General features: G+C 55.5%; 1 protein-coding gene across 1 annotated transcript in view; it reads right to left on the reverse strand.

Moving 5' to 3' along the window:
* Nucleotides 1–258: 258 nt before the first annotated feature.
* LOC117645453 (plexin-A4) overlaps nt 259–22,952 on the reverse strand; it is a 142,237-nt gene continuing 119,543 nt past the window's right edge. Inside the window, exons 5-19 of the mRNA XM_034385659.1 lie at nt 8,302–8,431; nt 8,046–8,208; nt 7,113–7,321; nt 6,702–7,035; nt 6,340–6,623; nt 5,238–6,251; nt 4,914–5,160; nt 4,186–4,802; nt 3,813–4,100; nt 3,508–3,696; nt 3,290–3,394; nt 2,998–3,167; nt 2,764–2,906; nt 2,530–2,675; nt 259–2,444 (exon numbers count right to left, since the gene is read on the reverse strand). Of these exons, the coding sequence (XP_034241550.1) occupies nt 2,268–2,444; nt 2,530–2,675; nt 2,764–2,906; nt 2,998–3,167; nt 3,290–3,394; nt 3,508–3,696; nt 3,813–4,100; nt 4,186–4,802; nt 4,914–5,160; nt 5,238–6,251; nt 6,340–6,623; nt 6,702–7,035; nt 7,113–7,321; nt 8,046–8,208; nt 8,302–8,431 (4,216 nt within the window). The 3' untranslated portion in view covers nt 259–2,267. The remainder of the gene's footprint in view (nt 2,445–2,529; nt 2,676–2,763; nt 2,907–2,997; nt 3,168–3,289; nt 3,395–3,507; nt 3,697–3,812; nt 4,101–4,185; nt 4,803–4,913; nt 5,161–5,237; nt 6,252–6,339; nt 6,624–6,701; nt 7,036–7,112; nt 7,322–8,045; nt 8,209–8,301; nt 8,432–22,952) is intronic.

Consider the following 22,952-nt stretch of genomic DNA (forward strand, 5'->3'; position numbering starts at 1 on the left):
CGGGCGCTAACGCGTGAAAATTACTTGCACCATGACGCCAGTCGAGCTCTGGAGCGGCGTGGACCTGTGGTTGCCTACCTATGAATGAATTTGGTCTATTTTTAACTTTGTCCCGAAACGGTAAAAAACCATGATGTATGCCAAGTGATCTTTGACACATTTTATTTGGTGTGAAAATGACTTTTCCCGTGTTGGTTGTTGAGCTCTACAGTCAGTCTAAAGTGCATTTATGGGAATGGTATGAAATAAAAAACGTACTACATGAAAAATTGCTTTCCTTTATAGTGACAAAACACTGAGCATACTCAAACACTGACAGGATAAAACAATGTTCATGTGATGATTTGGGAGATCCACTCATTCAAACAGGTAATAAAAGCTCATACAATAGATCCACGACATTTAACAACTAAAGTTAAAAACAAAATATATTTACAGAAGTAATACATTATATAGCTGTATTTTCAATAGGATTGTTGAATGACGTGACCTCCCTTGACAATTTGTCACACATCATGTTAATCACATTTCATTAAAATTTGAAATAACTAAAAATATCCAGTCTTAATGATACAATCAGCATATCGGTTGTGTTCCACAGGAAATAAAAATTATTGGAGTATTTTATATGGGCCAGGTATGGCTTAATCTCAAAATGAAAGTTTTAAAAAGCATAAAATTGAGGATACATATTGATAACTTTGGTAGATACAAAAGGTTACAGAGACACAGGATATGCATATATCCCTTTGCTCCACACCTTTGGAACATTAAAACATTGATTCCGCAGCTACAGCTGGGCGCTACTACACAGGGACGGGGGACATATCAATTACACAAATACACACAGTGGCCTTATTGGTCAACACTTAATACAGGAGAAGGAAAGGGTGTGCAAAACTTGACATCATTTGCCAAAGACACACAGATGCGTAGCTTGAGTATTAACAGATAGTATTAATTTTTGTAGAGCATTTTCTGCTTAATGAGACAATCACAAAGATCCTTATGACTAATGCCCTTTGGCCTGATATTACATAACATTTACTACACACATATCTACATTTTCACAAAGTATTTTATCTGGCAGATTGAATGAGAAATACTTGTATTGACTAAGGTATATAAAAAATGTCTCCCAATAAGCGTAACATTCTTGCATACATATGAACACACACACTCAGAATTACACTGGAATGTTGAAATTGCAATGAGTGTAAAATGCATTTGGATGGCATACACCAGATCATAATACTTGAGTAGTAAATTAATATAGATAAACAACAGAGGTAAAAAAAAAAACAAGCAAAGGGCACCAGTCATAGCGTCTTACATTTGACTTGAGCAACGACTACTTCTACAAAACGCTGATGAAAAATTGTTATCAAAGCTTTCTCATCAGAGTTCTGTCACATTTACTATCCAATGAGTTATGAATTTAAAAACTTATGGCAGACTACACAGTCAAACATAATATCTAGCCGATAAGTGAAATTAATAAGTGTAACACACAAAAGCTTGCACACCCCTAAGGATAAAGAAACACAACCAAGAATTGAGAGACAAGTTTGTTCATGCACATTGCATACTTCAGTCAAATCTTCATTTTGATTACGGCAGCTTAGTTTTATTGCTAGCTACACACACATATTCATTAATGGAATGAATGAATGGAAAGAGGAAGGATGCAAGGCTTGGAAGACATTAACATTTAATTTAGAAAGGGAAGTAGTGAGAGACAGTAAAAAATGATAATGTTCCGCATATATTGCATTAAAAGATCAAGCTGATAGAGAGAGTCAATCCTACACAGTTTGTGATACTGGGATGAATCACACAACACAATTATGGCAAGTTCGCCTCAACGCATCGCATCCATGTCTGTTGCTCTGCACACGTCATCACACGCACGTCCAGGCACTCCTGGAAAGTGTCCTGATTGCAACTTTAACAACGATTGAGCAAAATATACATTGCCACGTCAATGTATTTGGACGACAATAGAAAGCACACTGTCCACATCTATTCATCAATATGTTTGTACTTTAAAGCTGTTGCTGAGAATTTCAGTTTGATAGTGGAACAGCATACTGTAAACACCCACCGCTCCAGAGAGGTGTGGGGACACGCACTGAGATTAACACTGGTTTCAATGACACAGTCGATGCTCAGATGCAGGGGGGAGGACGCTTCGCGCCCCAGGCTTAGCAGCGCAGTTCCAGCGTGGCGGTGTTAGACTGCGGCCCCAGCCCGGGGCTAGGTCGCCATCAGGGGTTCGACTCCGCTGCCATGATGTTGTGCACTTGCTCAAATTTGTAGGCCAATCTCTGCTTCTGGGAGAACTCGTCCTCTTCCAGTGTTACAGTGAGTTGTTCATTATATTTTATGGCATAGGTGTACAGCTCATGTAGAGCACAATTCGTGTTAAATTCTTGAGTGTGTATCTGAAAAACAATATTTTATTTTAATGTTTGCAATTAAGTAAATCATATCATAAGAAACAAGAGTGACACAAAGTTTGTTACATACCCTTGACTCTTCTGCAAGCATGGCGTTCATGTCCTGGTCAGATATTGCTGGCATCATTTTAATGTCACCATAATACCTTTCGACCCACTCCTTGTAGATAGGAATGTCCTTAGCATACAACAGCTTGGAACTAGGAGAGTCCTTGCCTGTAAGAAACCGCAAAAATAAGGTAAGACTTTTGTCAGAAAAATTGTTTGTGAGGCATGATCAATGCAACAATCTGAATGAACCTACCAAGCCTGTGATCTGAAGTGGAACACGAGTCCATGAATGTCTGAGCGACAACTGATAGACATGAATCCACAATGTTTGACTTGTAAATATCAAACACAAAGTTAGGATTCTTAATTAGATTCACCCAAAACCGGAGTGGTAAGCTAGAAAAATGAGAGGAATGCATACATAAATTACTTGAGCACAGGACAAAACATAAAAACAAATAGGAGATTGAGTTAATAAGAAATTTACCTATTGCTCTTCCATGTGTGAACAACCTCTGGGTCTGAGATTCCATGCTGTAGGGCTTGGTCATCTAAGAAATCAAACATGTATTTGATTGCCAGAGGGAGAGCAGATCCTCGGTGGGCGGTACTAAATATTGTCTCGAACAAGTCATCCACAAACTTTTGAAGGGTGCCCTGTTCACATAAGCAGAAAACAAAGATTAAGTCATTGTAAGTTAGAGGCAGATAAATAAATAAATAAATAAATAAATTTATTTATAGATGAATAAATAAAAATGGAAGTGTGTAGGACTTACTTTGGTTGCCAATAATCTGGTAAGATAAATTTCTGACACCATCTTGTTTCCTCTCTCTCCTTCTTTCTGAGCATCAGTGTCATGATGCTTGACTAAATGCCATGTCTGTAGAAAAAACAGGAGTAAAATATGACCAATATTAATACAAACAAAAAAAGGGGGAAAAAAAAAATGCCAAAAGAGGGATGAATGCCAAAGAAAAGCTCAACTATACATACCTTAAGGCCACTGTCGTGGTCATTATTTAATGGTGAAGTCGCACGACTAAGAGGTGGACTTTGAGAACTAAATTTAGAGAGATTCAAAGTCTCATACTTGTGAGACTTATCTGGCTTCTCTGATAGAATAGACAAATTATAGATGGATGATTGTTTTGAGACTAGACTTAAATGAGCACCATCAGGCACCTGTTGAGGACACAAATAAAGTATAAATTAATTAGAGATGTGAAAATAGATGATGATTACAGGTTGCATGGATTAATGCAGCCACTTCCTGATTACATTCAAAGAAGGTCACGTACTCTATAGTGATTCAGGGTATTCCTCTTCTTCCACTCTCCCTCCTGTCTGGTAGTTGCATCCTCATCATAAAGGATAAGTCGTCCAGAAGTTCCTGTCCTCCATTCCAAGTCAAGGTCCTCACGTCTCGGCCGTTGAGAATATGGTATGGCTCGGTAAATTGTGTCTAAAGCTTTGTCCTTCACTTGGGAAATGGTGTCACAATCCAAAACCTTCACTATTACGTTTTCGGTGTTTGGATCTAGCCCAGTGACAAAGACAGCCTGCTGAGAAATTGATACATACACCGTCTGTAAAACAAAACAAACAGTCATTAGAACACAGAATAAGGATGGGAGGAAAATGAAAGGATTGGTTCACAAGGTAATCACTTACAATGACTCTGAAATCAATTGACTGACGAATCAATTTTTCTTCACTCAATGAATAACGAGCTTCAGAGGAGACAGCGTCAACTGGACCCTTATCCACCTGGTACTTGACTGCACGGAACAGCATGTAAAGAGGCTCTCCTGCACACTCACGGAGGAACTTGTAAAGCAAGAATGTGAACCAAGCTGACAGCATTTTCTCAGCGACACTCTCAGTTCGACGGAGAAGAAGTTTAGGGTGGCTCTTTCCTTCCATACATTTTTCAATGAGTTCCGCAAGGAGAGTCTTCAGAATGTCTGTGCAATACTCCATCTTGCTCTGCAGAGTTACCATTATCAGTGATGCAACGTTTACTCTGTCTCTCATTGAGAAGTATCTGTTGCTCTCAAGCGTTCGGATGAACAGCAGAAGGAATGTCTTGTTCATGATGAGCTGTCCAAACAAACGTAGACCCTTTTCCTTCCTGTGCAATTCTGGTCGCTCCCATTGAAGTACAGCATGGTCGTCCATATTGGGGAACAGAATTTTCATGGCATAGGTTCGGTAATCCAAGAATGGAATACCACCTAGTGTAAGGTCACCGGTAAGGTCAGTCATTTCAGTTTGAAGCTCCGCAAACGCTACAAAATAAAGACAAACAAGTTAGTTACAATTATACACAAATGCAGTCATATTACAGAGAAAAAAAATGGAGGAGCCTTTTAAGAGCCCTCTTAAAATTAGGTTCTTACCTTCTTTACATTCTGCAGCAACACGCAGCTCTAGGATATCCATTTGTTCCTGCATGTTCTTGAGTACACGGTTGGATTCACTTGACTTCCTCTTGTAGGCCACAACAAAGAAGAAGAAGAGAACGATCAACAAAACACTGACAACAGAGATGATGATAATAGCGGTCTTGGTAGGAGGCCCATTGAGTCCACTAGGAGAGTAGCTGAGCTTTCCGATGTTGTACCGAAGTCTTCCACCAACAATGACCTGGGGCAAAAATTGTTTAATTAGAGCTAACATTTAGACCGTATTCAGGCAAATGTGAATGCAAGTAAAATACTTACAACAACTTCAGGGTAGGCACTCTGTGTGGGATGGCCATGTTCATCAACTGGTAGTGGCTGGACCATGGGTGGACGGCACGTTAACTGTTGCCTTGACAAAGATGTGACATTGCAAGACTCGTTACCAATCTTGACAACAACATCTGTTTCTTGACAAGCACGATCCAAGTGCTGTCCATTGATGGTCAAATAATCACTTTTGTAATACTTTGGATCCTCCTCAAACTTTTCATAGATTGGGTTGGGATACAAGTGGAAGTGCGAGAAGTTGTAACGAGTCAAATTCCTCACACCAGCTACATCATCCATCTTGAAACCAAATTCAAGCCGTTGAGGGTACTCAGCATCAATGACAACTCCTTCTCGTAGAATAATGGTGGGAGAGTCACATGCCATGTTTGAGTTAGAAAGAACAGAGCATTGCCCAATGAACATTTTATCATCATAATATGCATAAATTTGAGGGTTCTCTATGTATGCCAAGTTCTTTCCTGAGACTGATATTTTAATGCCACCAGCAGGAATGCCTTTAGGAAGTTTCAACTGCCCAGCCACGCCAGATTCAGCTGATTCAATTGTAGGGTCTTCTACATACTCAAACTGCTCTTTGTCAAAGTATCGCTTTCCATTGTCAAACTGCATTTTCAGTCGCCCATTGCGTTGTCTTTCAGAAGCACTTGTAATGCATCGAGCCTCTTCTGGATCAGTCTTAATAATTCTGCATGGCAAATCGTCAATGAAGGCTTCAATCAGACTGCCTGCATTCATGAATTTGCCCATGATTCTCAGTGTGGTGCCTCCAGACCTGGGACCAAACTTGGGCGAGATTCCTTCAATGGCAGGGTCAACAAATGCAAATTGATGTTTCGACTCCCCTCTGAAACCTTGCACTCGCACAATGACAGGCCCTTCTCTGGGTTCGTTGGAACCAGGTCCATCAACCTTGCAGACAATCTGCTGAGTTTTGATGTAGAGTTGCTGGTAAGGCTGACACTGCAAACCTGCCACATTAATCTGTAAAGAAACAAAACAAACAGGGTTAATTATGATCATTCTGAACAAAATATTTATCGGAAACAAAATTACCAGTCAAGATACATACAGTTCCGTAAATGTCGTCATAGCTCTTGCCCAAGTTAACGCCTCGAATGGTAATGTTCGTGCCTCCTTCCCAAGGCCCAAGCATCGGGAAGAATTCTTTGATCTCGACTTGAGGGCAGGTTTGGTTGCTGTCCAGCCAGGGGCGAGGCCCATTCGTTCCGGGGTCACACTGCTCCTTGACTTCACACCGGTCCAAACTCTGGCACCAGCCGCAGCCATACTTCTCATGGAGGGCATGACACATTCCACAATTGTCTGCCATGTCCCTGCATCGGTAGATCACAACTGCAAAAAGCAAAGCATGAATTAAAAAGTGACACGGGATAATTTATAGAGAGTTGCAATGAAACAACTGGAACATACCATGAATATTGTCTGGGTTGTCCAGAGGCTTTGACCCTCCCCAGATAACAGCAAATGTAGCAGTTATATTGGGGGCACGAGACGTGTATGAGAATTCCATATGATCACAGTAGATGGTGTCTGCCAGCAACTGGGCATTGACACTGGTCACTCGTCCTTCAATGTTGAACTGACACACAAAGCGAGTCTGAACGATAAACTGTCCGATGATGTGAACTTTGACTTTGATGCTCTTCTTGATTCCAGACGGAACGAGGATTTCAGTGGAGCCCCCAGCGGTTGCGTTGAGGGTGGGGCAGAAGGCAGGGCCACTGCGGTAGCTAGGTCCAATCCGCTGTAACACAAATGACGAGCAATGAGGCCAAGGTCCCACTCACAGGCCGAGAGCGCTTTGAGGGAATGAACACTTACGCTGACTCCAGTGACCAGGATGTCGTTGCGGCAGTTCTCGGCAGTGTCGTGGGTGCACCTGTGGCCGTCCACGCACCAGTCGCAGGGGAAGGAGGAGGACACGCACTGCGTGCACGAGATGTACGTGTTGCAGTCGAAGAAGGTGAAGTTGGTGGCGACGAAGTCGGGCCCCGAGGTCATGCGCACGGACAGCTTGGCAGTGAAGTGGTCTGCAAAGGGACGCAAAGAGGACAAGCCATTAGCCAGGGCCACGGCGCGCTCGCAAACCCCGAACCCCCCCGAACCCAGAGTCAGTCGCTTACCCCCCCCCCTCCCCCCCTCCCCTTTCCGCTTCGCGCTGTCTCGCTGCGCTCGGTCGCGCACTTGGCTACTTTACAGGACCTCCCCCATAAAGTGACATTTATGTCCGGGCCCCCTGGGACCCTGCGAAGGACTCCCCTGCCCGATCGGCCTGGCCCCAGGCCCGGCCCACTGTTTTACCACCTGGTCGTCCTTCCGACAAGTCCGTTCGGATCTGAGTCCACCCCTGCCCCGCCCCTCGGCCAGAGCCAGGCCGCCAGGCCCATGCAGCATGCCAATGAGGACCGGGGACCCAGCCTATCGCCCAGAGCCATCTCAAATCAAAGTTTGCCCTCCAAGTTTAGGGCGGGTTCATCTGGACAAACGCCGGGCCGGGCCGGGGCGAAGGAGAAGGAGAATCAGTGTCCCGTCCCTCGCGCCCTAGCCCTAGGCCCTCGCCCTCGGCTCCCCCCCCCCTCCCCCACCGCCTGTCGCTGCGGCGATACCCGCCCGTCAGACAGGGCAGCGCGCCGGGCGGCCTACCCAGCAGGCGTCCCGCGTCGCGCTGTCTCTCTCGCACCGCAGCGGGGCAGCCAGGGCAGCCACGAGTGCGACAGAGACGGCGTGCGTCAAGGCAGTGTACAGTGTACTCACGCTGGCCCGGCGGGATGGACGGCAGGAGGTCGGTGCGCGGCGTGGTGCAGTTGATGCCCGGCGACTTCCTGGTGGCGTTGCTGATGAGGGTCTTGTCCAGCGCCGTGAAGGCGCACAGGAACTGACCCGGCAGCGTGGGCAGGTGGTCGATGGCGAGCTCCAGCTGCGGAACGGAGAAAAGACGCGTGGTTAGCACGGTCCAGGGTTCGAACACCGAGGGGCGGCTTTTTGGCGCCGCGATGCATGCGACGCTTACCGTCCTGGCAGTGGTGCGCTGCAGCTGGTTGGGCGTGACGCTGGTGATGGAGGTGCACCGGCCGCTCTTGTAGGAGATCCAGTACAGCGGGTCCTGCGCCGCGTCCTGGCAGTCGGCGCGCAGCGAGCACCTGCAACAGAGGAACGCCACGGTCAGAGAGCTCTCCTCGCGGCCGCGGCCTCGGACGCCATCCCGAGGGACTTCGGCGCGCGGCTACGCGTCAACGACCCCCGCGGGGAGGGGGAGGGGGCGCGTCGACTGTGGCTGTGGCGGGGTTTCAATGGCCCGAAACCGGCAAACCGGCTCAATGGGGGCGCTGGAAGGGCGGCTGGAGGGGCGGCTGGAGGGGCGGCTGGAGGGACGGCTGGAGGGGCGGCTGGAGGGGCGGCTGGAGGGGCGGCTGGAGGGGCGGCTGGAAGGGCGGCTGGAGGGGCGGCTGGAGGGGCGGCTGGAGGGGCGGCTGGAGGGGCGGCTGGAAGGGCGGCTGGAGGGGCGGCTGGAGGGGCGGCTGGAGGGGCGGCTGGAGGGGCGGCTGGAGGGGCGGCTGGAAGGGCGTCGTCCGTCCTGCGTCTCAACCTTGGCGGCCTTGGCGGTGGCGGTTCGAGCACGCAGCACGCCGCCTAAGAGGCTCAGGCTCCTCCACCCTCTTCGCCTGCAGGCCGTCTGGCCCGGCCTGCCAGCCCGGCCGGCCCCAAGGCCGCGGTACGTGGAACCCCTACCAATCACCGCAAGCCCCGCAAGCCGCCATTGTCAGCCCGCTCGCGCCGTCTCTCTCGCACTCACGGGGCGCGCCGCGGCGGTGCGAGAGAGAGAGAGAGAGATAGCCCCGCGCACTCTCACCGCTCAAAGCACGCAGACAACGGCGCAGATATTTAATTCCCCAGCGCGACGCTCCGCGACACTGGAAGGTCAGACCGCGGGCACTCGGCGTGTCTCTCTCTCGCACCGGCCAGGGACGCGCCGCGAGTGCGAGAGAGAGACTCGCAGTCGGCGCTCCTCCCTGGAGTGACTCACTCCAGAGGGCGAGCCGGTCGCAGGGCGTCAAGCTGCTGTACAGTGTGGTGTACGGGCCGCGCCGGCACGGCCGGGACGGTAGCCCCAAAGTGCCGTGCCGTCAGACGCGCCCGGAGCCCCGCCCCGCCCCGCCCCGCCCCGCCCCGCCCCGCCCCGCCCCGCCCCGCCCCGCCCGGAGTTAGAGCCACTTGATTCGTCCGCAGGGAGCCGGCCGCGCCAGGCGGGGCCAGGCGGGCCAAAAGGGTTAAGGGGCGGCCAAAGCCAAAATAAAAGGGCGAAGTGCGACGCTCACTGTGAAATAATACGGTGTCGCGGTCGGCGGCCGGAAAGCAAATCTAAAGTCGAAAGTCGAATGGAACGAAACCTGCGCCGGCGGAGGAAAAGACCATTTAGCATTTTTACTCCGAGCCCGCCGTGGCGGCGCGGCGGCGCGAAGGCGTATGACTCGTTTATGCCACGGCGTCTGGTTTTATGATCGGCACGGCGGCGAGGCAAAGAGGGAAAGAGGGAGAGAGAGGGTGACATTTCGCAGTGGATCCGGTCGAAGCCGGCGGGCCGGAGGGGGTGCGCAGTGGGCCGCCAACGCCGAGGGAAAAGGGTGCGCTGCCGGTGTGGCGGCCACCAAGGTGGCGGCAGGTGGCGGATGGCGGAAAGCGGCGATGTGAGTGCGACAGAGACAGAGCGACGAAAACGACTCTCGGAATCAGTCTGCTGCTGCCGTTGGTGAAGGGTAAAGGCATGCGTGGCTGGCGATGGCGGGGCGGGAGGATGGAGGATCAGTGCCCCGGCTACACTGTAACACAATAGTACAGTGTGGTGGCGTCCCCTTCACATTCCTCGAATTCGGTCGGCGCGCAAAACAACCCCCGCACCGCGCCGCCGTTCGACGGCCCCGAATTTCACTCTCACCTCAGCGGCCCGTAAAACCTAATCATCAGCGCGGGCAGACGAGACGGAACGAGAAAAAAAAAGGCTTGCGAAAGTGAGCTCGGCGCGGCGGCGGGTGGATTTGCGCTCCGACCACCATTAGGGTGGCGTGGCGGGGTGGGGCGGCCCGTCTGGGGCCAGACAGACAACTTGGCGGGCGAAAATATGAGCGAGAGACGTGTACTTACGCGTGCGTGCGAGAGAGACAGAGAGAGGACGGACAGCACGAACTCGTTTAAGTCCACTACTATTCCCGCGCCCTTTTTTGTTTCCGCCAGGCGCCTGTTTCGTCCCTCCGTCTCTCTCGCGGAGCACCACGTGCAGGTGCGGGAGAGACAGACAATCCTTCGGAATCATCAGGCGCCCCGCGCGCCCCGCTCTCATCCGGCTTTCCCATTTAGCGCCCCGGGCGGCACTGTCGCTCTGTCTCTCTCGCACCCAGACGGCGGCCCCCGCGAGTGCGAGAGAGACAGAGCGCTCCGGGCCGCAAAGCAGAGAGACACAACGAAGGAGATTCGCAACGCGATCCGGGAGTGCGCTTCGGCCATTCTCACCGTCAAGATTACTATCTGATTCCATCAGGGACTGTGGAGGGGGAGGGGAGGGGGAGGCCGCCGAGGGGACCATTACACGCAATAACGAGAAGTGGCTGTGCGGTGCGCTCAGGTAGAAGGCGAGGATGAGCTCGAATGGGGTGCAGTCGACTGATTCCGAGAGTCGTCGCTCTGTCTCTCTCGCACCCACACGGGGCGCCCCGTGCGTGCGAGAGAGAGAGAGAGAGAGACAGAGCGACGACTCTCGGAGTCGGTCTCCAGGCAGGGGATGATACGGGGCGGCGATACAGACACTGCCAGCCGCCAATTATTGAAAGCCACTACACCGTAACAGGGCGCGGCCAGCCGCACTTTTTTAGAAACCACCCCCTGGGGCGGACGCTGTCTCTCTCTCTCTCTCTGTCTCTCTCTCTCTCTCTCTCTCTCTCTCTCTCTCTCTCTCTCTCTCTCTCTCTCTCTCTCTCTCTCTCTCTCTCTCTCTCTCTCTCGCACCAGCGCGCACCGGCGAGGCTCAATGAGTGCGAGAGAGACAGCGGCTCTCAAACCCCGCGATCCAAACAGGAAAACCGTCGCCGTCTCTGTCCGTGCTGGGTGTATGCTGAGCCGGCCGGCGGGGGGTGGCTGGCCGGGGGGTGGTGGGGGTGGGACGGGTGGAAAGCCCTCTCAGACTCCGTGGCCGGCGAGCCCGCCGCGCCACTTGCAGGCAACGCCCTGGGCCCCGCCTGGGCCCCAGCAACCGGCAGGCCGACACGGCGACCCCACTTGAGCCCGCACCAACCCCTTTGAACGCCGAACCGGCTCCATTTTCAGCCCCCAGGGCACAGTGGGCCAGAAGACCGGTGCCGGCGGCCAAAATCCCGGACGCGTTTTGAGCTCCAGAGTCGCTAAACAGGGCTCGAACCGCACGTGTGACCCCACCTATGGATTGCTCTCCGAACGAGCAATCCATTGGTGGGGTCACACGTTCGGTTCGAGTCCCATTTAGCGACTCTGGAGCTCAAAACGCGTCTGGAGTTTTGGCCTGTGTTCTGCAGGTCGCCCTAACCTTGAACCCCGAAACCTTGAAGCCCCCAACTCGCCAACTCGGCACAGCAGGGACGCCGAATCAAGCCATTGGCCGAGCGAGGGGTGCCGCACCCGCACCCCCGTCAGGGCCGCCAACCCCGGCAAACACAAGAGAGACAATTAAGGAAGGTGTGATTGGGCAGCAGGGGTGCGCTCGGCGGGCCGCGCCTGGCTGCAGTTATCACTCAACAAAAAATGAAGCCTCGCTCCAATAAATCTCAATTTGTATTGTTTCTTCGGAGCGGTCGAGCGGAGCCGGCTGCGGGAACGGGGTGCGTTCGACAGACAGACAGACAGGCGGACAGACACACATAACGAAGTTTGTTGTCAGCGCGCGGCGCTCGGCAGACGTTCGGGCCGCAGCTTTCGAGCCTCCCCACCCTAAAATATGACTCGAATGAAGCATGAGGGTGGGACGCGTTTTGAGCTCCAGAGTCGCTGAGTGGGACTCAAACCGAACGTGTGACCCCACCAATGGATTCCTCGTTCGGAGAGCAATCCATTGGTGGGGTCACACGTTCGGTTCGAGTCCCATTCAGCGACTCTGGAGCTCAAAACGCGTCTAGAGTTTTGGCCGCCTGCGCCGGTCTTCCGGCCCATGAGTGCGAGGGAGACAGAGAGACCTGCCGCTCGGCATCAGTCCGCAGGGCCGCGGGACTCTTCCGGTTGTTATTGACAAGTCTTGCCTGCCGTGCCTGCCTGCCCGCGGTGCTCAACAAGTCTGCACAACCACCACACTCGATACGGCGCGGCTATCTGTGGCTGTGACGGCGACCAGATATATCTCTCGCTCGCTCGCGAATAAAAAGGAAAAAAAAAAAGGAACAGCAACAAGAAAAGGAGATGACACTCATTTCTGTCTTCCTCTTTTTCTGCTCCTCCTTTACCGAATCAGCGCGCAAGATCCGCATTTCTATTTCCTTTCAGCGGCGCTGTGACTGTGTGCGTGCGTGCCTGTGAGTGTGTGAGAGAGAGGCAGCGGCACACACAGCTCTCCAGCGTACGGAAATCCAGTTCCTAGCTGAGGTCGCTCCAGGAATGTCACCGTCAATACACTGGAGTTTGTCCTGGAGTCCCTCAAGAGTGCGAGAATATTCTGTTTTTTTTTGTGTCCCTCCTCTCCAGCAATGGTACGCAATACGCACGCACACACACGCAAAACGGCGGGCGCACACACACTGGGCCTGACGCTGCATTCGCGGGGGTTTCTTTGCCAGGGCCTAGGGCTGGCCTCGGGCTAGGTAAATAGGGCTAGGGTAGATGGGCGCGGCCGACTCTGTGGGCCCGAGGTGGTCTTTGAGGCACAGTCCTCCCTTTTATACACTGACAAAAAAAAAGAGAAACGAAAGGAGAAAAAAAACACCACCGTCGTTCCGTTTTCCCCGACTGGATTTGCGCCTGGAGAGGGGAGGGAAGGGGAGGGGGTCAAATTGACTTTATTCCCCGCCGCTTACCGGAGTCCGGGGCGCCCTCAAGTAGGGCCCGCACCACAGCCACGGGACTCGGTCCCGGGCCCGGGTTCGACTCCCGGCCGAGGCGGGACCAATTTCGTCGGACACGTTTTCGGGGCACGTTTTCCGTACGGCCAAATAGTACGTACAGCTCGAACCACACACACGACGGAGCCAGAGGGTTCAGGGTCCGCAGGCAAACCCATTTGGTACACCAGCGATGGATTTACATCCCTGCTACACTAGCTAAACGCAGTTCAAAATGAACTCACTTCACATTTCAGTCGATTCGGCTTGACTTTTCACTTGCAGTGACCACGACCCGGGTACGCATCAAAAGCAGCGCCTCAACCGTCCAATCCCAGGCTGCCAGGCCCAGGGCCGCGGCCGCGGACGCACCGTACAACAGTGGGTCCTAATTTATGGACCAGGCGCCCCCGGGCTCGGTCTCAGGACTCCCAGCGAGTCGGTTCCGAAACGGTCCGTCTCTCTCGCAGCCTAGGCAACGAAGTGCGAGTGCGAGAGAGACAGAGCGACGGCCCGGAATCCGGGCGCAGGGAGGCCCGCGTCGAACCGCCGCAAACTCCTCGCCGGCTGCGTCTCCAATCCATCGCGGCGCCCCCTCCGCCTCCCCCACCCCCCGACGTCTATAACTTCCACTTATTCATACAGATACGGCGCGCGAACCAGGGGAGCCGCAGCCTGGCTCCCCCACCGCCGCACAGTGGGCCAGAAGGCCGGTGGAGCCGGCCGAAACTCTGGAAGCGTTTTGAGCTCCAGAGTCGCTGAGCGGGACTCGAACCGAACGTGTGACCCCACCAATGGATGGCTCTCCGAACGAGGAATCCATTGGTGGGGTCACACGTTCGGTTCGAGTCCCATTTAGCGACGCTGGAGCTCAAAACGCGTCCAGAGTTTTGGCCGGCTCCACCGGTCTTCTGGCCCACTGTGCGCCGCCGCCGTGAACCCATCCCCTCCCCACCACGCATGCATATCACCGGCAATACACTATACACAGGATGGATCAGGAAATCTGTCGTCAAGGCGGGGGTGGCTGGCGGCCGGGGCGGCAACCCTTTACTCCGACCTGGCGCCTCGGAGGGGGAGGGGGGGGGGAAACTGATCCGATGAGTCTGTTTTATTCATGCTTTCGAGGCTGCGAAGGACGCGGTAACTGAGGGGAGAGCGAGGAAGAGGAACCGCCGCCGGAACCCAGGGGTAAAAAAAAAAATAGTGGAAAAAGGGGGGATTAAATGAAAAGAGGAAAAAAATCCGACAAGGGTCTCCTCCGGCAGCACCGGGTTTTCGCTTTTTTGGCGCTGAAATTGTGCGCGCAGGTCGGCCGGCCGAGACACGGGCTGCACAACAGGGGGGGGGGGGCTCGTTAGAAGTCGGCATAACAAGGAAGGACGTCTTGGTCCGCGTCCACCAAACTGTCAGCAGCCCACCCCACAGTGGGCCAGAAGACCGGCGCAGCCGGCCGAAACTCTCGACGCGTTTTGAGCTCCAGAGTCGCTGAATGGGGCTGGAACCGGACGTGTGACCCCACCAATGGATTCCTCGTTCGGAGAGCATTCCATTGGTGGGGTCACACGTTCGGTTCGAGTCCCATTTAGCGACTCTGGAGCTCAAAACGCCTCCGAGGTTTTGACCGCCCCCCACCGGTCTTCTGGCCCACCGTGCGGCCCACCCCCGCACAGCGAATGCACAGCCTCCCCCAGGACCACTACATCCGGCCGCTCCCGGGTCGCGAGCTACTTCCGGTCACGTCGAACACGCAAACCGCGGCGCTACATCGCTGCAGCCAAAACTTAATCTAAGGCGAGTCTCTCCATCTTCGGCCCTGACAGACCCTCGCCGCCCCTCACCGCCCCCGCGCCCCGCCCTGACTGCTTCGGGGAGGGGTAAGGCAGCGGCCCCCACAAAGGGGTGCCTCCACACGTCGGTTGCGTCACTCTCTCTCTCTCTCTCTCTCTCCTCTCTCTCTCTCTCTCTCTCTCTCCCTCCCACGCGCACCTTGCGCAACCGCAATCATGTAACGCTTTCCGCAAACCATAAAAACAGAAACAAACCAAACGAAACCAACCACAAAATCAGCAAAATTGAGTAGATTACAGACGACCAAAAATTTAAAAACTACTCAGGTTTATGTCCCCAGGCAGACACAGTAACGCACTTCTTCCAGGGACTCCCATTTTAGGGCCTGTAAGTCAGGTGACGGGATTTTCTCCCCAAGCCCTGTCATTTACTTCTCCCTCGGCCAGGCGGGGGAGAGAGAGAGAGAGAGAGAGAGAGAGAGAGAGAGAGAGAGAGAGAGAGAGAGAGAGAGAGAGAGAGAGAGAGAGAGAGAGAGAGAGAGAGAGAGAGGCGGAGAATGGCGTGAGTGTGTTTGTCAGCGAATAAACCGGCGCGGCCATTGACGGGCCACGCACGCCCCGTGGCCCCGCTAACCCCTGCTGCAGCAACAACAACAACAACAACAACAACAACAACAAGACCGCTGCCACCGCCACGCCGCAACTGCCAGGGCTGCCAGGGCTGCCAGGGCCAGTAAGCCTTCCCCCTGCCTGCCCTCCCCCTCGCCACGCCTCGCCAATACCAAACCAAACCTGAGCTCCGGCGCTCCGGCGGCGCTCCGCCGACCTCAGCAGAGCGGCCAGATCGGCACGTTCGCCTCCAAGCCGGGGCACAGTGGGCCAGAAGACCGGTGGAGGCGGCCGAAACTCCAGACGCGTTTTGAGCTCCAGAGTCGCTAAATGGGACTCGAACCGAACGTGTGACCCCACCAATGGATCACTCTCCGAGCGAGGAATCCATTGGTGGGGTCACACGTTCGGTTCGAGGCCTGTTTAGCGACTCTGGAGCTCAAAACGCTCAGAGAGAGAAGTCAGTCTGCTGCGCTGCGGGCCGAGGCTGGCGAGGCTGGCGAGGCTGGCAGGGCACAGCCTGCGGGGTAGGCAGCAGCCACACACGCGTGCGCGTGGAGCCACATGTTGCCTACCATGCCGGGCGCTCGGCCCTGCCAGCCCGCCCAGCCGCCGCTCTCTCTCTCTCTCTCTCTCTCTCTCTCTCTCTCTCTCTCTCTCTCTCTCTCTCTCTCTCTCTCTCTCTCTCGCCCGGCGGAGCAAATGGCGCGAAAGCCATCGCGCAGCCAGTCCATCCCGACGCGTCAGCAGCGAGGGGAATCGCACACGCGCCGATAAGCTGCCCGCCAGGCCGCCACACCGCCAAAAGACCGATTTGGGGCCAAAACTCCAGACGCGTTTTGAGCTCCAGAGTCGCTAAACGGGACTCGAACCGGACGTGTGACCCCACCAATGGATTCCTCGTTCGGAGAGCAATCCATTGGCGGGGTCACACGTTCGGTTCGAGTCCAATGTTCAAAACGGAAATTTTTCAACTTTTGTTTTTTGCGTAGTCTTGGGGGCTGTCGGTGGGGACAGGCGGCGAGAATTGCTGGATAGGATCGGACACACCTTCCTTCCCCTACACCGTGAAGGGAGCCACTCAGGGGCCGCACGGCGTGGGGCACGGCGGGCCGCACCGACCGACTACAAGCTGTCACCTGCCTCGTCCCGCCCGGCCGCACACCCTGGCCCGCCATGGCCGCGCAGCGACAAGCAACAACGACACGGAAAAGAGAGAGGAAAGACAAAAAGAAGAGAGGAAAAAGAAAAAGAGGAAAAAGCGAGAGCGACACGGGGACCCTATAAACCGTTTAGACCGACGCCCCGGCAGACAAAGGCCCTGCCAGGCCCTGCCTTTCGCGTCGCGTCGCGGCGTGGCGCGCATAGACTGCAGCGCAGGTGCCTGCCAGACCGCCACCCCTCTCTCCTCCATCGTCCAGTTTTCCGCTTTCCCATTTTCCACTTTCTTTGCCACTTCTCGTCCTTTTTGCCTCGCCAGGCTAATTAGGCATGTCTGCGTGCAGCAACAGCATGCATGCATAACGAGGAAAAAAACAGAAAAAAAAATTGGCAACGCTGTTTGGGTTTGCCCGGAGCGCGCTCCCGATTTCCCGGCGAGTGACCCACGCCGCACAGTGGGCCAGAAGACCGGCGGGGCCGGCCAAAACTCTAGACGCGTTTTGAGCTCCAGAGTCGCAAAATGGGACTCGAACGGAACGTGAGACCCCAGCAATGGATTCCTCGTCCGATGAGCAATCCACTGGTGGGGTCACACGTTCGGTTCAAGTCCCGCTTAGCGGCTCTAGAGCTAAAAACGCGTCCGGGATTTTGAGAGAGTATGAGAAATTAGCGCGGCCGACTAGGCACGGCGAAAGAAAGTCTTCGTCAGCGAGCTTAGCTACGCGCGCTGCGCGCCGATCCGAACTCGTTCTTTGTTTTTATCGGGCTGTTCGGGGGTCTGGTGATTTAATCAGGCGGGCTCAGCCAGGTGCAGGGGTCGCCGCCCCCACCCCTTCCGTCCCTAAATGCCAGTGTGCCAGCGCCGGGGCCGATGACATGTCGCCACGCGCGGCGTGGGTTCGACTCCCGGTCGCGCCGCTGCCGCCGGCCTCGTGCATAATTAAAACCGTAACGATGACAAACGACCAAACGACCATCGGCAGGGTTGATTTGGTTTGATTGATTGTCGCACGCATCGGCCCCGCTACTCACGCGGAAACGTACTCGCTGTGTGTGTGTGTGTGTGTGTGTGTGTGTGTGTGTGTGTGTGTGTGTGTGTGTGTGTGTGGCCGCCACGGGGCGCGGATGGCGGCCGGCCCCGGCGCTGCTCGGCGTCGCCGACGACGGGGACGACGGGGACCTCGGGGTGGTGGGGGGGTGGCCGCCCTCCCACTGTAAATGAATTTATTCGGCTAGGGCGTGGCGGGGCGTGGCGTGGCGGAGGCCCGGGTGACCACCGTGCCGGGATTAGGCCCCACCAGCCCCATATTGTTGTTGTTTTTTTTCAGTTTGCCAGTGGGGGTAACAGCCCTCTCGCGCGCCAGACGCGGGGAGTGCCAAAGTCCCCATATCCAGCACGCCACATCTGTACGACGCCGACTCCAAGGCATGCGTCCCTGTCGCGTTGGCGGGGTGGGGCGGGGTGGGCCCCCGCGGGGGTTGCTCGGCAAACGACGGGCGGGGAAAGACGGTGGCGGCGGATATAAACAATGAGGAGGCCGACGACAACTCTGCAAGTTCGCAAACGGCCCACGGCACGGCGGCGGCGGCGGCTCGCGCGCCCCGCCCCGCCCACTTAGCGGGCCGTGCTTCAGTCTGTCTCGAACACTCGCTATTCAATCAAGCGTCAAAACAAAGGGCGCGGGGCGGGGCGGGGCGGGCCGCGCCGACGCCGACCCTCCGTCCGAACCGCCCTCGCTAAATGACTACAGGGAAGACGGACTGCAATGAGAGATTCGGTCGCCCTGGCCACCGCCCCTACACTGGGAAACACAGCGACACGGGGATTGCCTCGGCACGTGACCACTCCCCGCCTCTCTCTCCCTCCGTCTCTCTCGCACCCCCACGGGCTGCGGCACGCCGCGCGCGTGCGAGAGAGAAAGCAATACCGATCGTACTGCTGCGTGTGGGGCGGGAAAAGCGGCAGTCGGAAAAAAAAAAAAAACGAAAACCGGACGACTAAAATCGGAAATTGAGTTTTGAAATGACGGGTTGCCTCCGTTACGGACGGTCCCCGCCGCTCACCCTTGTGTTTTACGAGACACCGCCGCTACACCTTAAATATTGAAGCGCCTGTCCCTCTCGCACCCCGACGGAGAGACCCGCGGGTGCGACAGAGACGGACAAAGACGCTCCGAACGCGTTCGTCGAAAACCACCCTCTCTCTCTCTCTCTCTCTCTCTCTCTCTCTCTCTCTCTCTCTCTCTGTCTCCCTCTCTCTCTCTCCCACGCGCGGAGAGGGTCCACCGGTCCGACGGGAGCGAGAGAGACGGAGCGGACGTAAATTACAACTGATGACCCGATAAATCTGCGATCCCGCGCCCTGAAAAGTTGCAGAGCGGCGACAAAAAAGGCAATTTGACGAACGGCGCGCGAGATAAGGGCGCTTTTATAAACCACGTGACGAGCAGAGGCAGGCTGCGTTCCGTGGTTGCCAGTGTCGAGAGGGTTGCCAACCTCAGCCTGCCCGTTGGGCAACTTCCCGAGACTTGACTTGACTTGACTTGAAAGGCTAGACCACAACTGATCTTAGCCAGGCATGGATACTGCCCAGGTACTGGGCGAAGGTTGGCAACCCTGACGACACTACCGCGGGATTTTTGCCGGCCTAAGTGGTAGCACTGCTGCTGTTGGACTGGCCCTTTGACAGCAGGGCTCTCTGTCTCCCTCGCACTCACGGGGCGCTCCGTTCGGGTGCGAGAGAGACAGACGGTGTGGTGGAGGAACAAACACGGCGTCGTCCTCGGGGAGGACAAATTGGAGGGGAAAGGGCGAGGCGGCGAGACGGCCGGTGGGATTCGAACCCGGGACCCACCTGGCGCCGCGCCGCGCCGCGTTGCGCCCGCGCCTCGGAATGGCACTGTATTTTGGGGAGTTATTTTTCTGGAAAGTCGCGCCGTCATGTCGGGATGATGGGCTGCGGGGCGCGAGGCGCCGGGGCTCGTGATATATAGAAGACGGTCTACCGTGAAATTCCCGCCCCGTCTCTCTCTCTCTCTCTCTCTCTCTCTGCTCGACGCAGATCCCGAAAGAGAGTCCCACGAGGGGGAGGGGGTGGGGGTGAAAACGCATACGGACGCCTATAGTGTGTGCTTGCCTATACTCCGGGCTGACTCGGAGCGCCATAAATAGGGGAGCAGCAGACTGATTCCGGAAAGCGTTTCATCTCTCTCTCTCTCGCACCTCAGCAGGGCGGCCCGTGAGTGCGAGAGAGAGACAGAGCGACGACAGCACAGAGCGGAGTCAGTCGGCAGGGAAGCAATGCGTGACACTCCGCGGCGTCGCACGGCACCTGGAAAGCGGGAAAGCGCTGCTGCTCTTTATCCAGCGTTACTGCCGGCGGAGGAGTTTATGCGAGAGAGGGAGGGAAAGAGAGAGAGAGAGAAAGAAAGAGTGCCTCGAGCACTAGAGTCTCTCTGTCCGAAATCCAACAATTCCTACCCCCCCCCCCAGCCATAAGCCGCACACACAGTGGCAAAGGAGGGTCCTCGCGGCCGAGATTCAGGCAGACGTCACTGAAGAGGCCTGCCTAATTGCCTCGGATGCGACACCCCTCCCCCTTTCGCGGACACACACCCCCCTTTTGCGAAAAGAGGGGGCGAAAAGAGGAGGGAGGGGGGGGGGGGCCACGCGTCCCCGAGGGCCATATACCCGAGCCACTCCTTTTTCGGGTGGAAGCAGGATTTAGTGGACAGGGGTGTGGTGGGGACGCCGGCGAATGGGTGTCTGTGTGTGTGCTCTTGGAGAACGCGAGACGGGGTGTGGCCCCCCCCCTCAAGCTCCGCGGAGCTAGCGAGGGTCGGTGCTGAGGCAACACTTTGGCTCCTCGCGCCCCTCGAAGTCTTTAACCTCCGCCTGTACCCCCGTTTTGTCAGCAACTAAGTTAAGTCCGCGGCGGAAGGGTGCCTTGCCCCCCCCCCCCCCCCCCCGTTCCGCTGTGGCGGCAAAATCCCCCCGGCCGACGAAGGAGGCTCGTGGAATGAATGTGGGTCAGGGACGCACCGATTGTTATTTCGCTGTTTTCGCCCTTTTCATTATTCGAGTCAAATTAATAACGAGTTTATCTCGTCAGCGTTCTCTTCGCTGCTCGCGGCCGCGCTTGCGTTTCGTTCGACCGTCTCTCCGTCTCGCTCGCACTCGTGTGGGCGCGAGAGAGACAGAGTCCGATCTAAGTGCCCGGACCACAGGGCTGGGCTGGAGTGACGTCCACCTGGAGGCCCTCTAATGGCTGCCCGGCTCGGCTCGGCCAGCGCCGCCACCTGCGCCGCCCCGGCCGGGCTCGGCTCGCTCGGCTCGTCTCGGAGACAAGTGACCGCAGTCGACAGGGCTGCATGATGCATGCCGTGCATAAACCAACGGCACGCTTCGGCTTGGCCGCGACTTGGGAGTCGAGGACGCCGTCGACGTCGTGGACCTGGCGGCTCATGGAGGGCTAATGCAGCGTGGACGTGCGGTGCAGTGGTCCGGCGGCCGAAACTCCAGACGCGTTTTGAGCTCCAGAGTCGCTAAACAGGGCTCGACCCGACCGTGTGACCCCACCAATGGATTCCTCGTTCGGAGAGCAATCCATTGGTGGGGTCACACGTTCGGTTCGAGCTCCATTTAGCGACTCTGGAGCTCAAACCGCGTCCGGGATTTCGGCCGCCTCCACCGGTCTTCTGGCCCACTGTGGGGCCACGGATCAGGCTGAGGCGCCTCTAAGCTGGCCGCAACCCTCGCGATATGAGGCCGCGCAGACCGAGCTGGCAGTCCGCTTCCGGTTTCCGGCCGCACCGGAAGCGGCCCCGATAGCGAGACGCGGCGAGACGAACCCCGGACGGTCCTTCCCCGCGGAAAAGATTTTTTCCCGCTCTCCCTCTCTCTCGTCTTCCTGCCGGATTTTCCAAGGATTTCCCCCTCCGTCTCCCAATCGGCCCGGGCAGCACATGGTCCACTCCAGGCCTTGTCAATCACAGCCCAGCCTCGGGCCCCTCAAAAAAAAAAAAAAAAAAAAAAAAAAAAAGAGAGAGAGAGAAAGAGTACATAAACTGACCCCCAAAGAAAAGACTTTCTTTTCCGGATAGCAATTTCCAATTTGTACAGGTCAGTCGGGGCGTTTTCGATGGACGTGCCCTTGGGGGTTGGCCCGACCAATGGCGTGGCACTGTCACTCAGGCGGCGACCAATCAGAGAGGGCCGCGGTCAGACGCGTCCGTCTGCGGCCTCGGCCTCCGACAGGGGGGGAGCGAAAACGCACGAAAAAAAGGACACGTCAACGAGGAGAACCCGTCAGGCAGGCACGCAGCAACGCAGATAGCCTAAAATCGCAACCATTTTTATTTTTTTTAAATATGAGAAAATTCGTGAAATCCACGGGGCGGCAGGGGCAGCCCTAATCCGCGGTGGCGGTGCCATTTCGTTCCCGAGCTGCCACACCGTGAAAGGGCCAAAGGCGCCAAGGGCCCGCAAAGGTCCTGCCTGAGACGCCCTGAAAGGTCCTCCAAGGTCCTCAAGGTGACGCGGTCGGCATGACAACTCCGACAGAATCTGGCAAATCCTGACGGGCAGCGAGATCCCCTGACGGGCCGGGCGATCGGGGAAAAAGGGGGGGGGGGGAAGAGAGGCACCCTGACGGGAAGGGGGTGTAAAAGGGGAAAGAGAGAGAGGGAGGGGGGGTAGAATAGCTGATCTGATGGACAGAACCGGGCGATGGCTCCCAATGGGGTCCTAACTCCCTTCACTAATCACCAGGTCCTGCGTGCGAATCCTGGTGTGGCGGTCGTGGTGGTGGTGGTGGTGGTGGGGGGGGGGGGGACGATGGCTGCCGCGGCCCAATCCCCTCCCCCCCCACAGAAAAAAACTCCAAAAAATATATTTATCTAATGCGTTACACAACGTAAGCACGGCGGGTGAGTTACACGACCCAGATAAACTGGACAGTGGTCACGAGAATGAGAAACGAAAAAAAAAAAACACAATGAAAACAGCGGAAAATATCCGAGAAAAGTGGAACAGTTTATGGAAACCGCGGCGGG

Source organism: Thrips palmi, unplaced genomic scaffold, assembly GCF_012932325.1.
Source record: "Thrips palmi isolate BJ-2018 unplaced genomic scaffold, TpBJ-2018v1 HiC_scaffold_18, whole genome shotgun sequence".
Classification (NCBI taxonomy): domain Eukaryota; kingdom Metazoa; phylum Arthropoda; class Insecta; order Thysanoptera; family Thripidae; genus Thrips; species Thrips palmi.